Genomic DNA, 15,259 nt, shown 5'->3' with positions numbered 1-15,259 from the left:
CAGAGGGGTTCTATCTTATTTCTACTTTCACATAAAGTAAAACCCCAAAGCCCCAGTTCAGACTTCAGCATTATTAACTTGTGATGTTAGACAGGTTCTGGAATAAAGCTTAACACACTGTGGAGTCAATGAACTTGATAAGCAAATGAATAATGAAACAATTATTTTCAAGACTTCTAGAAATATTTAATTTCATCCATCCAGTGAAACTGAAAATTGTTCTTGGTCACTGTAAAAGACACTTACTTGACTTTGGTTCTAATTATTACATACATTTAAAAACAGTAAGTCTTACTTTTATCTATTGGTCATACTTTTCCAATATTCAGGCTAGCATTCATTTTTCTTAGCAAGGTCTCATTTAACCCCAAAGGTAAACTGTATTGGAACAGTTCTCAAAGTCTGAAGAATAGTACAAAAGGAAAATATATAAAATATACTTCCATTTTTTTTTTTTTTGGCTCTGGAGTTTGTCTCATGCCCTCTAGAGAATTTCCTTTCCTCTAAGTCAACAACCTGCAATGATTTTTTATTGTTGTTGTATTTTCTCAAACTAAACTTATTCATGTCTCCATTATGTAAACAGACCAAATAGCTAAATTCGGTAAGCCAAAGATTCTGCACAGTGTGCCGAGACCCATTCACATGTGGAGAATGGGTTGTTGGTGGGTCATGATGTACAGGATGCCCTTCAAGGCTGCTCAAGCTACGATCCAGGAGCCCCAGGGAGTGCTCAGTAAGAGCACTAGGGCAGTTGTGTGGAGTTAAGGCTTCCAACCCCAAATTGTTGGTGAAGTTTTTTGCCAACCCAACCCTCTAGACTGCTTTAACATGAGGGCAGCAGCGTCTGAATAATAATCACAATCATATTAGAGACTGTTTGATATTCTTTAGCTCTCTGAGAATATAATACAGATTATAACATAGAGTATACTGTTTAAGACATTTGACTTTCAAAAACATTTTCCAAGACTGCATATTGTATCGAAGTAATGACTACCCACGTCCTTATTTCACAATCTAAATGGTTCAGAGTATTTTCATGTTACAAGGAGGAGACGTAAGGCTCAGAGAGACTAAGTAAAGGTCACAAAGTATCAGTGGAAAGCAAAGTGCCAATATGAGTGTGTATGATCCCAAATCCATGCTATCTCTACTCCAACCTACTGTCACTCAAAGATGACACAGTTTACCATCAAAGAGCCCACAGCCCAGGACTCTACACACTTAATATGGAAGAAAGAAAAGGGTATAATGTTTGAGTAGTATACAGTGAGAACATAGTCACATATTTCTTGTGTAATAAAACAAAATGGATGTTATTAAAAGGAAAATGTTAACTGTCACAAGAGAAGCAAAGGTTAGATCAGAAAAAGAAACAATTAAGAAAAGACATTTAGAAAGATGGTATTTTAGGTGTTGAAAATAAGTATGACTTTGACATCCAGAATGGGATAGGACTTCAGGCAGGTGAAAAATTTGAACAAAGACACACAGAAAAGTAAATACAAAACATTTATGTAGAACAGCAAATAGTTCAGGTCTGCTAACAGTGTTTCCTACATTTCCCTGATAAGAATTCCAGGGAATTCATTAAAAGTACAGCTTGTCAGGCCCCTTCCTTGGAGATTCTGATTCAGTAGGTCTGAAATGGGGTGTAGGAATGTAATTTTTAATTTTTAAGGAAGTATTGGACCTATTTTCCAGTGGTTTTAAATGGTTTAGGAAGTATTAGACAAGGGCGCCTGGGTGGTTCAGTCAGTTAAGCGTCTGACTCTTGATTTCAGCTCAGGTCATGATCTCAGTGTTGGTGAGATTGAGTCCCGCATGGAGCTCTGGGCAGTGCAGAGCCTGCTTAAGATTTTCTCTCTCTCTGTCTCTCTGCTCCTCCGCTGCTTGCGATCTCTCTCTCTCCCTCAAAGTAAATAAATAAACATTAAAAAAAAAAAAAAAAAAGAAGAAGAAGTATTAGACCAAAGGGCAGAATTGGTAAAGGGGGATCATGGCCTTACTTCTAGAGTTAACAGAGTGTAACTGTGACATCTTAAAGAGGTTTCAGGGTTTCAGGAAGACTGTTCTGAGTGAAAGAGAATAAAGAGTAAGAACTTGGGAGACCAGTCTATAGACTAAGGCAGCAGCCCAGGCTAGAAATGAAGGCCTGAATGAGGATAGTAGCAAAAAAAATTAAAAGGAAAAATAGATTTAAGATATGTTATGGATGAAAAATTGGTAGAATACTGCAACAAACTGGTTTTGCAGAGAAAAAAGTAAGAAAAACACCGGAATCTAAAATTTTTCTTTAGAGGATACTGATACCAGGGAGTGGAAAAAGAAGTCACAGAACAGGGAGAAGTCTGGAAAACAAAGATAATGAACTAAGCCTTGGCTAGGGCTTGGATTACTAGTAAGATATTCAAATAGAGAGAGATGGCCAGTAGGCAGCTGGTGAAAAGAAGAATAAGCCAACTAAAAGATACAGATTTGAGGGTCAGAAACAAACATTTGATAATTTTATCACACAGCACAGAGTCAGATGAGAGAAATATGATGACACAATACTAGGCCTATACTATTCATTTGATAATGGACTGTGGCTTGCAATTTTCTTGGCAAAAAGGAACGAATTTAGTCTTTCCACTGTGTGAAGTGTTTTTCAGGTTTGAGAGCAAACATAAAGGGCAAGACAACACTATCTGCGGTGCTCTCCTTTTGCATTTCAACCTTGTAGCAAAAACAAATTGCTTTTATCAAGTTCACGATATTCAGTGTAAATTAAACATTTTGTTTGTTTTACTTTGTACAATAATAGTAAGCAGCAGCAGCAGAAGATATGCTTTAAACATGTAACACATACTGTTGTTACAAATAGAAAAAATTCAAACTAATTTCCTAGTAAAGTCAATCCTAAACTTACTGAACAAAACTTACTTCAAACTAGAAATTTAATTTGACAAAAAGAATGATAGAAGAGCTCCTTTCTCCTACCCTGGCTCTGTCCCTGGCTCAGCCTGATGTCCAGGACCCTGTGGGAGTTAGGCAACAGCAGGGGGCCAGCTGCACTGAGCTGCCTTCCACCCCAGAATGCTGTGCCACCAATGCAATTTCCCACCAGCCTTCTAGATGGCTTCGGCTGGGAGGAGGCAGCTTCTGAGCACTTGAATCGTAATTGAGACTTAAATGGCTATAGAAACCTAAGACCAAAACTCTGATTTTACTACCTCTTAATTACATTGGTCTTGCACAGTGACCTAGCCTTTCTGAGTACTGATTTCTTCGCTTAAATAGGAATAATATCTATATCACATGGCCATTTTAGAGATTACATAAAATATTTATTTATAGTGGAGCTAAATCTAGTGGAGTCAAATGACGGAGAAGACACTCCAGACAAAAGGAGAAACAGGAGTGGGGGTATTGTGGGGAAGGCATGGGTATGTAAGGAAACTTGACATCTTCAGAAAACATCAGTGAAAGGGACTCCTGGCAACTTCCAGATCTGACATTTGTGGTTTTGTCCATTTACAAATATACCCACAGGATCATGACATGAAGTATATATATCTTTCATTTTAATAAGGCACAAATTTGAATCATGAATAATGCAAAACTAGTGCTCTGACATCTAAAGAAGATAACTTCAGACATACTGGGGTGCCAGAGTGATCAATGATACTGAACAGGCCTAAAGAAAGGAGGTTTTCATATAAAGATGTATTTAACTTTGACACCTGAAGTAGAGATGTTTCCTAGAGAAAAAATCAAGAATGTGGGATAATAGCCCAGAAATAATATTGGGCTGTGTTCCTAGAGTTCAGAATTATTAGCATACAGGTGGTAGCTGAATCCATGGTATCAAACATATCACTCAAGGACACTGAAGACAGCAAGACAAAAATTATGACCAGAACATTTCTCTTTTTTTAATTTTTTTTTTGATGTTTATTTATCTTTGAGAGAGAGAGGTGTGTGTGAGCATGAGCAGTGGAGGGGCAGAGAGAAACGGGAGAGGATCTAAAGTGATGAGGGAAGTATATGGATAAAGAATTAAAAACAAGGGTAAAAATAATGTGCTTTTTAAGTCAATGCTGTCATTACTGTTGGTTAGAAATAGGTAACTATTTCTAAGCAAATAAGGCAGTGCTAAGTTATGGAATTTTAATTACTATGATAAAACTTTGAACCTAATCCTTTAGGTCTCCGTGTTCACTAATCTTCTTTCTTTCTTTTTAAACACTACAAAAAGGTAATCTATTTACAGAAGAGTGGTTTAAAGGCATTATGGCTTTCTTTACAAACAGATGTAAGAACAGGAATTGTCCACTTTTTAAAAACTCTGCATTTCAACCCTCCACTATTATTATAATGTACCAAACTGCTGTATCAAAGGCAGTCCTTCCTCCCTCCCCTTCCTTCCATCCTTCCCATCCCTCCCCAATTTGATTCTCTAAATAAATTTCCATAATTTCTTCATCATCCGTGGGAAGACATACCAGAATCTTTGGGAGTACAAACCCTTGAGGATGATTTTCTTGGAGTATATTTAACAGATTCACTGCTCTAAATAATGGCAAGGCACCATAGGTGTTCACAATGTATACTGTGATAAAAGTGATATTCAGGAAAATGATACTTACAGGCCTAATGGAAGCACTGGTAGGGTCAAAGGCCAGGAGGCAATATATAATCCAAATACATGTATCTTATACTGAGGCAGACATAGGTTCAAATCCCAGCTCTAGCTACTTACTAGTTGTGTGACTGAGCAAATTATAATCTATCTATACCTTAATTTATTTATGGGTGAAATGGGGATAATGATAATATGTATCTTAAAGGGCTGTGATGAGAATTAATGACATTAATAATATATAGATAGATAATATTAAAATGAATGTAAGACCTTGGTCTGTCACTATTTATTATAACAATGATCATAATCATTATCATCTAGCAAATCATTTAAATAGCAATTAAAATCTGAATCATAAAGTTGAGTCATTCTTTAACTCTAGTTCTGACTGATTAAAAAAAAAAAAAGCCAAGTTAAAAAACCCCACGAAATTATAATTTTAAGAGGGCATATCATCTCAGGAGTTGTAAATATTACTAACAACAGGTCATTTTACAAATCAGTTCGACAAACGCTTCCTGACTGTGTACTATGAAAAACATGCTGTGCCACATGTAGCAGGAGATACAAAAATACCTTTTATAATTCAGAACAAAGGGCAACTTAGCGTTGTACCTGACTAACTCGATTTACTTCCTCCTCTTCTTCTTCAGCTTCCTCTCCAAATGAAAGTAAACTAAAATTTCTTATCAAAAAAAAAGGAAAAAAGAAAATTAAGAAAAAATTAAACAAAACTTATTGCATTTTCAAAGTAATAGAATAGAATATACAAGAAGAAACACATTTTGACCATTCAGCAGTATGTAATATGACTTAGGATTCAGCAGAAATCTACTAAGGATCTGTATTTTCAGCATAATGTTAAGGCATTGGCTTCAGACCATAGATACTTCACATATTAGATGAAACTAATGACTAAAATCCATCCTGAGCACGACCATTAAGTATACTAAGTCAAGCATGACAGAAATAATTAAGCTTTTTTATATATATAAATATTGGTTAACAAAATGGAGATTTCTGAAAAACTAATAAATATATAGCCCCAAGAGCACTACAAATGGGAAGCAATTAATCTAGCATCTTCCAAAATAGGTCTCAAAATTTAAAAACTGATAAAAGTTATGCAAAATTGTCAAATAAAAAAAATATAAGCAATAATCTTAACAAAAAAGAGCCCATGGGGAAGAAGAAACTGTCTTCTCTGAGGCTTCAAATTAAAGACATCTCAAGGAAGATAAATAATAAGTTATTAAAACTCTCTCTCAAGTATTGGAAAAATAAAAGATTTGGCAACAAAGAGGAATTTTCTTTCAAAACCTAGATGCAATCAATGACTACCAAATCATCCCTAAGATATTTGCTATGAACTAAAAACAAACAAAAAACAAAAACACAATAGCTTTCAGGCTTGTTGCCAAGATAAATAATAGTGATGAAATACTGTATCTGGATATGGTGACAGTGACCTTTCACTCAGAGATAAACTAGTCAAAATAAATGAATCAAAAAATAAGAGAGCAAATATATAGCTATATAAGAATTTATTTTGCCACAAGACATCAACTGCTTATTAAAGTGGCTCATATTTGACAGTTTATAAAAGTGACTTAACTTATATTGTAGGATGTCACAAAAAGAAACAAATATGTATTGAATACCCATACCACTGGGTGTTTTCAAATTCCTCTTTTTGTTTTATCTTCATAACAACCAGATGTTGTAATTATAATCTCCATTTTACAAGATGGGGAAACTGGGGCTCAGAAATATTAACACACTTTGCTTCTTATAAACTGAGGCAGGATTACACTTAGAACTGTCTGAATCTATCACTTAGGAATAAAATAAAATAACTAATATGGACGCTGGAAATCACTAAAAGATCAAGCTGAGATCTGACTCTCTGATATCTATTTTTATAGACAAAACTAATAATGTGAAAAATACTGTTGACAAAATACTGAAACTTATTTACTCCAACACAGGAGCGAAAAATTATGTAACCATGCAGTCATTATATCATTCATACTTTACTTTCCAAGTTCTTTATACTGAGCATATATTAATTGAAAAATTAGTAAAAAAAACAAAAATTCTCAACTCATTTATATAAATAATTGCTATAGTGATCATAAATATTTATCTGTTTATTAATACAGATTTCATACAGACAGCTGACACAATACTTCTTCAGATTAAGTTCAAGTTATATACAGTTTTTAAGTATAAGAAGTGAATTTTTAGGAAAAACCGCATAATTCAGATATCTTCCTGGCCCACACTGGCCTCCCCCTTCACTGTAGACAGTTGTTACAAAAGGAAATAAAATGAATTAAATGAATTCTTCAGCTTTTCAATCTGAAGAAAAATGTTTCTATTATGATTACTTTGTGCCTTTGGGCTTCAATTTCTTTACTTCCTCCTCTGGTTTCTCTTTTTTTGGCTTTTTTATTTCTCTGGGAATGATGTCATCAAAAGGATTAAACAAAACCTATGAAAAAATATTTTGAAAACATTATTCCATTTTTTAAAACTTCACAAAAAATTAAGACCAATATTTAATTATGTTGACATTAGCATTTATATTTTTTGCTCACATAACTATTATAAGTCTAATATATATACTACATAAAGTGCTTCCACTTACATGGTCTCATTGTATTCTCTCAATAATCTTATGTGCAATTAAGTAGAGTGTATTTTATCCTTATTTTATAAAGAGGAAAAATATTCAAGAAACCTTAATATCTAGTAAGGAAGACAAACTCAAGGGTTTTGACCCCAAAGCAAATGCTCTTAAGGACCTTGCTTCCTCAATGAAGGATCACTCTTAAATTACTTAGGAAGTGACTTCATTCAGCTAAATAAGTCTAATTCCTCTAACTTTCCACTGTAAATCAAGCTTTTCATGCATTGGATTATCAGCTAAAGTCTCATCCTTGAAGTCAAACCTTTAATTAAAAAAAAAAAAATTCTTAATCAGAAATTGCACCTAAATTACACAGACAAAATCTGAGTTGTACTATTGATTTAGTATAAAGCCTCCATCCATTAGTTTAAAATACTAATAATCAGTTTCTTTTAAATGATCAATTAAGCACTGTATCTTAGAAATCATGCTCCTACCTCACAACTCCTTATTTTATGTGGATTGCGTGGTCTTTCTTCCTCATCAACGTCTACTTCTGTTAGCCGTAGCATGTTATATACTGTATCCCCTGTAACCTATAAGAAAACTGCAAACTATTATAATTATTCTTTGAATTTTTCTTAACGTTTATTTATTTTTGAGAGACAGAGAGGACAGAGCGTGAGTGGGGGAGGGGCAGAGAGAAAGGGAGACACAGAACCGGAAGCAAGCTCCAGGCTTTGAGCTGTCAGCACAGACCCCAACGTGGGGCTCGAGCCCACGTACCGCGAGATCATGACCTGAGCCAAAGTTGGAGTTTAACCAACTGAGCCACCCAGGCGCCCCTATATTCATCTTTGAAATAAAGGAAGACTTCTGAAAATATTTTTTTCAATAACTAAAAGGAAATTTCATATTTTTATATAGGAGCATATGTAGTAATAATGCAAATAAAGCAATTTCATCTTAATCTTAAGGGGGAAAAGGAAAAATGGAGTTCAATCCCTTGATAACATTTTTATGAAATTTCCAATATATATATATAATATCAGTTTTCATTAAAAATAAAAATATAATGCCAGGTAACCTCCTACTGAATGACAACTTTTCATTAAAAAAAATAATAAATTTAGATTTTAGAATTGGGCAGAACAAGCAAATAAGAACACGTGGAAGTGCTTTACAGATATTATCTTGTTTAATCCTCATAAACATCCTAAATACAGGTCCTTATACTCCTTATCTAGAGAAGAACATTGAGATTCAAAGAAGTTACACAGTGACAGTGTTGGCCTTTCTGAATTCTCATCACTAAGCTATACTTTGTCTCCAGTGCGAAAGGTATATAATAGCAATTGTAAAAAGTGGTTCACAATGACAACCTAAAACTCATTTTATTATATGCTGTTACTTTTTTTTTTTTAATAACAGGAAGGGAAATCGTTGAACATCAGATAACCTGTGCTGGAGTGGTTCAAATGTGCCAATGCTTATTTCTTAACCTACGTTGTTAAGTTTTAAGCAACAATATTGTACTACATGTTTTCAGCATGAGTCCTTAGATTCAACATTTCTCAGGAGTTTTAAAGCAATACCAGTTTTCCAGTTGTGCTCAGTTTGTTTGTTCCTCTTCATCATCAGAAAATCCAGTTTCATCTAGGCTGTGGGGAAACCATTCCTACTGAACCAGCAGAGGGAGCTGATACACTAGGGATGTGTAACATGCCTAAGACTTAACACATGTGGGAATGTGGGAATTAGAAGAGAAAGTGAGAAAACAAAACGGTCAGAATCCTCCTTTAAACAAAACGGTTCAAAATTCTACGGAAATGATATTCCCTCATATGATGCTAAACGTGAGCAGGATTAAATAGCTCCTATTCAAAGTAGTATTTCAGGTAAGAAGTTTTAATGTTAACATAATTTCCACTTTAAACTTTAAGGAAAACTTAAAACTACTAAATCTTGTTACCTAGATAATGCCTAGGTTTCTAAGAATGTAGAAATAATATTAGCTGAGTGATGCAGTAGCTAATACCATCAGTATGTTTTAGAAAAAGGAAAATTTTAAAGTTATAATCAATGACTTATTTGAAACATACACACATAAAGTTCAGATGGTCCTTCATAGTTCACTATAAAAGGGATATATTCCACCATTTTTAGAAATAATAAAAAAATAACCCAGGGAATATTTTTATGAGGGCAACTCCTAGATAAGTTGGCCATATGTATCATAGAAGCTGAAGATAACTGGACACAAACCTTTCCAAAAATGGTGTGCTTATTGTTAAGTTCATCTGCTCGACCCAGTGTAAAGAAGAATTGGCTGCCATTATCATGAGGACCAGCATTTGCCATGGCAACCAGCCCTCTCCGATTAAAACGTAACCGTGAGTGGAATTCATCCTGAAGCATTAAAAAAAAAAAAAAAAAAAAGTTTAGTGAATGATCTCAGTTATAAGGACCTTCAAAGTCAGTAAACAAGGTTCTATACAACTTCTAATCAAAAATGTTAAAGTTTTATTTAACTGATTTTCAAGTATAAGCAAATCCAGTATTTATTCCCTCGATGCTATTAAACTTGACTTCACTAGCCTAGAAGTATCTTCTAAATATACACAACCACAAATTTAGCCTATTTTATGGGAAAGCTGCCCATATTTACACAGAAGAAGACACTCAAAGGGTAAGTGATTTCAAACTCATTCCCCTATTCTTCACATCCCTCAAAGTAATCTAACTTTTTAGAACCTTCTATTTTTTTCTCCAAAAAAACCTACCTTTGAATCACGGCAGAGTCTTCAACTACTGCCCTTCCCCACTCTGTCCTAAAGGTCATGAAAAAATTGCTTTCTTCTTGGTTTTTAATTCAAGGAAACTACTATAAATTGTTTTACTCTGTTTTTTACAGGTCTTTGTTAAATCTTTTCTGAACAAGCACTGGTCCCATTTGCCAGTTTTCCAAAGAGCAAGAGCAAGCCTTTCTAAGGTGAATTTCTTGCTATGGGAGGGCTCCATAACCTACATTAGTCTCTCCGTTAACAGAATTTCATTCCAGGCCTGATGCCAGACTCATTTATAATATAGCCATGTTATGTAATCAATGCTTTTCAGAAAGAAAGTTATTTTTCCTTAATAAATAATTGTCAAAGATTTGAACTCAAAGAGTCCTAACTCTGTATACCCCGTGAAAAATGACCTAACTGAAAAACTTAACAAGGTAACCATATTACCTGGACATAATAGGCAAAAATCTCAATTTAGAAGGAAATTGTCAAAAAGAGCTATTCTGTTACACTGAATAACAGAATAAAGGAATGCTTCCTACTAGATGGAAGCTCCAAAATCCGGAGACATCTCAATTTGGTAAAATACAAAATAGTTTTATAGTGACATCTGAGACTTTTTTATTATAACCATTCCTCATTTTCTAAGGCCATTATCATCTGGAAATTAAAGCAAACAGGTCAAGTGTTGTTCTCAAGAATCACACAGTGACCCAGTAAAAAATTAAAAGAAACTCCAGACCCTCTATCTCATTAGTAAAAACATGATGTCTTCAAAAATTCTCTCACTTTAAGAACTAATGATGTTTACTCATTCAAAGAACATGATATTAGCACCATCAGATAAAAAACAACATTTAGTGTTTACTTGAACCCTCTGTGATTTTAATACCTTAACTAGGACATTAACTCTTTTTTTTCTTTTTAGTTCTGTGTTGGCAGTTAACAAATCACTCACCTATTCTTTTTTTAATTTTTTAAAATGTTTATTCATTTCTGAGAGAGAGAGAGCGCGCACGCACATGCACAAGCAGGGGAGGGGCACAGAGAGAGAGAGATGGAGACACGGAATCTGAAGCAGGCTCCAGGGTCTGAGCTGTCAGCACAGAGCCTGCCTGCTGCGGGGCTCAGAACTCACAAGCTGAGCCATAAGATCATGACCTGAGCCAAAGTCAGATGCTTAACAGACTGAGCCACCCAAGTGCCCCATCACTGACCTATTTTTGATTAATATACTGTTTTCTAACACTTTTTATGTTAATTCTTTCTTCTGTCCCTTTGTGATTTCCTGTTGTGTAATGCATTTTCCACTACAGGGGTCTACTGTGCACAATTAAGAATGAATTCTGCATTGGACCAAATTGTGTCTCCCCAGAATTCATAGGTTGAAGCTGTAACCCGCAGTGTGACTGTATTAGAGACAGGGCCTATGAAGGGATAATAAAGGATAAATGATGTCATAAGTGTGAAGCCCTAATCCAATAGCGGTGATGTCCTTATAAAAAGAGGAAGAGACACCAGAGCTCACTCTCTCTACCATGTAAAGACACAGCAAGCAGGCAGCCGTTGACAAGCCAGGAAGAGAACCTTCCCCAGAAATTGAATGCCAGCAAGCTGATCCGTACTTCCTAGCCTCCAGAACTGTGACAAACAAATTCCTGTTGTTTAAGTCACCCTGTCAGTGGTATTTTGTTGTAACAGTCCAAGCAGATTAATATAAATTCCATACAGTATTAAAAAAAAATTTTTTAAATAAAATGGCATATGAAATGTTCTAAAACCTTTTTACATTTACAGAGTTGTAGATATCAGATACAGTCAGCTATCAAGAATTATGTCATGTAGTCTTTTTTTCTGACTCGCATTTTCCTCACTACCACCATTAGCTCTACCTGAATTCAATCTAGCAAAAAATTAGCAATAAGACAACTCTGAAAGAATGCTTGATAGGGTAAGTGCTGCTCTTATCCCTTATAATCCCAAACATGTGATAAATACCAGATTTTGTGCAGTAATGTGAAATGTAGTTTTTTCACCAGGGGCACAGTGATTTTCAATTAAGGAATCCAAATTGATTTGCAAATAAATAACAATAAAAATTCAGTCTCACCTTGAATGGGGCTCCATAGATAGATTCTCCACCAGTCCCTGTGCCAGTAGGATCTCCCCCTTGGACTATGAAACCAGGTACAACTCTATGAAAAATGGTGTTGTCATAATATGCTGAAAGAAATTTAAAATAATTTAGCAAAGTCTAAAGTGAAGTATATAGCTATCAGAGTTAATATAATTAAAGTCACAAGATCTCCCCCCCCCCCCCAGAATGCTAAATAGGCTCCTAAACCCAAACCTTTTCTTCCCTACTTATTATAAAATGCCTACTCAAAACAGCACAATTTCTACAAAAAAGCATGACTGTTGTTGTGTTGTATTTATTTCCAGGAGTCTCTCAAATTGCATTACAGTTTATACATAAATATATTATTTGGAAGCTTTTACTATACAAGAGAGATCACATATGATCTCCTAATAGTACTTATTATCGGGAACCTAAAATCACGAGGGAGACTTCACCAAGGAAAAGAAGTTGCATGTGGGAGAAGCATGGCATCTCAGTGAGGTAAATCATGAGCAAAGAAGTTGTTGAGAGCAAAATGGCAAAAATTAGGGTTTGACTGAATCAGGGAGTTTATATTAAGAAGTAGCAACAATGGACAATATGAATAAGAAAAGATTCTCAATATCATCAGTCATTAGGGAAATGCTAATCAAAACCACAATGAATACCACATCACACCCACTAGGATGGCTATCATCCAAAGGAAAGGAAAATAGCAAGTGTTAGTGAGGAGGTGGTGAAACTGGAGCTTTGTACATTGTGTGTTGGGTTGTAAAATGATACAGGCACTGTGGAAAAGTTTGATGGCTCTACAAAATTTAAACACAGAATTATCCATCAATCTTACTTCTATGAATACATCCACCCCCCAAACTGAAAACAGGCACTAAACAAATACTTGTATATGAATGTTCACAGCAGTGCCGTTCGCAACTGCAAAAGGAAGAAACAATCCAGATGTCCATCAATGAGTGAATGAATAAACAAGATGAGGTATTTACATACAGTGGAAGATCACTCAGCCAAAGAAGGGAATGAAATACCGATATGCACTACAACATAGATGAAACTCAAAACTATGCTATGTGAAAGAAGCCACACACAAAAAGTCATATATTATATGATTCCATTTATATGAAACATCCAGAATAGGTAAATCCATAGAGATGGAAAACAGATTGGTGGTTGTCAGGGGAGGAGAGAGGGGAGAAGTGGAAGTGATTGCTTAATGAGTAGTTTTCTTTTGGGATAATAAAACTGTTTTGGAACTAGACAGAGGTGCTGGTTGTGTAACATAGCAAATATACTAAATATCATTGAATTGTCTTTGAAATGATTACTTTCATATTATGTACATTTCACCTCTTTTATAAAAGATCCCTGAATGAAAGGAAAAAAAAATTATTTTTATCTCACCCAAAGTAGTTTTGAACTTATATGAACTAATCAGGTGAGTACAAGAGGAAAATTTATGTAGAATATAGGTGTAGCCCTGAAGTAAGTGCTGAATAAACAGACTCTATTATTGTTGTTAAATCAAACAAACAAAACCCAACTAGCAACAGACTAGACTGAGGTGGAGTCAATTACTGAGTGTAGGCCTAGCTCAGTCACACACTGAGGCTCGCAAAGAGAAAGATGGGAAAAGCAGAATTTCCTGAAAGCTTCGCTGAGCCTGCAGAACTGCCTGACATCAGTTTTCGTGTCGTGGTACAGGATTATGAATGTCTTTATTATGTAAATAACATTGAAAGGAGTCTTTTCCTACTTGCACCTGAACACAGCCTAAGTCATATAATGACAAATGCAAATCAAGTGCCTACCGTGGGCCAGGCACTGTACTGAAAAATTACTGATAGAATTCATGAGGTACCTATTACATAGATACTCAGTGACACTTCATAAGTCAAAACAAGAATGTGGTTTATCATAATTCATAAAGTACTGTAATATAGTGGCTTGCAGGCACCCTCATAATTATTTACATTCGCAAGATATAACTGGATATAAAATCCATATTTTAGGGGCGCCTGGGTGGCGCAGTCGGTTAAGCGTCCGACTTCAGCCAGGTCACGATCTCGCAGTCCGTAAGTTCGAGCCCCGCGTCAGGCTCTGGGCTGATGGCTCAGAGCCTGGAGCCTGTTTCCGATTCTGTGTGTCCCTCTCTCTCTGCCCCTCCCCCGTTCATGCACTGTCTCTCTCTGTCCCAGAAATAAATAAACGTTGAAAAAAAAAATTTTAAATCCATATTTTAAAAAATCTAATATGTAATCTAACAACTGTATCCAGTATAGAGGATAGATAGGAAGAAGTAGACAGGAGAAACAACTGATTTTTTCAAACCCTTCTCCCAGTGAAGTTGTTGGGCTGTGTGCACAAGAGGTCTCCAGTGCAAACAAGTGCTCCTTGGTTACAAATAGAAACTAAAAACTAAGAGGTCTAAAAGTATCTCTCCTATACCCTTAAGTAAACCATTTATTCAGGTTAATCCTGTATGCAGCATGCAGGAGGAGTTCTGAGTCTTGGCTTTTGCTAGCTGCTAGCTTAAACTCCATTTATTTTTTCCCCTCTTTTTATTTTTTTATATTTATTTCGAGAGAAACAGAAATAATGCAAGTGGGGAAGGGGCAGGGAGAAGGAGAGAGAAAGAATCCCAAAGAGCCTCTGCACAGCTAGCGCAAAGCCCAACTCTAGGATCAAACTCACAGAATTGTGAGATCACGACCTGAGCCTAAACCAAAACCAACAGTAGCATGCTTAACTGACTGAGAGCCACACAGATGCCCCTCTTTTTTTTCCCTCTGTTTAAATCACTGGGATACAATTGACATTTAACATCACATTGGTTTCAGGTGGACAACATAATGATTCACTATTTGCATATATTGTGAAATAATCACCATAATAAGTCTTATAGTTAACATCCATCACCTCACATAGTAACAAATTCCTTTTTCTTGCAATGAGAACTTTTAAGATCTACTTTCTCGGCAACTTCCAAATATGCAATACAGCATTATTAACTATCCCCCACATGCTGTACACATAATTTTCTCATTATAAAATTAATATTATAAATTAATCCATTG

The 15,259-nt window shown here is 35.3% G+C and overlaps 1 protein-coding gene across 1 annotated transcript in view; it reads right to left on the bottom strand.

Annotated features, from left to right (window-relative positions):
* CWC27 (CWC27 spliceosome associated cyclophilin) overlaps positions 1-15,259 on the bottom strand; it is a 197,962-nt gene that overhangs the window by 169,991 nt on the left and 12,712 nt on the right. Inside the window, exons 3-7 of the mRNA XM_043591183.1 lie at positions 12,162-12,274; positions 9,528-9,671; positions 7,760-7,858; positions 7,021-7,124; positions 5,246-5,315 (exon numbers count right to left, since the gene is read on the bottom strand). Of these exons, the coding sequence (XP_043447118.1) occupies positions 5,246-5,315; positions 7,021-7,124; positions 7,760-7,858; positions 9,528-9,671; positions 12,162-12,274 (530 nt within the window). The remainder of the gene's footprint in view (positions 1-5,245; positions 5,316-7,020; positions 7,125-7,759; positions 7,859-9,527; positions 9,672-12,161; positions 12,275-15,259) is intronic.

Source organism: Prionailurus bengalensis, chromosome A1 (genome assembly GCF_016509475.1).
Source record: "Prionailurus bengalensis isolate Pbe53 chromosome A1, Fcat_Pben_1.1_paternal_pri, whole genome shotgun sequence".
NCBI lineage: Eukaryota > Metazoa > Chordata > Mammalia > Carnivora > Felidae > Prionailurus > Prionailurus bengalensis.
This window is presented reverse-complemented; position numbering and strand designations above follow the sequence as displayed.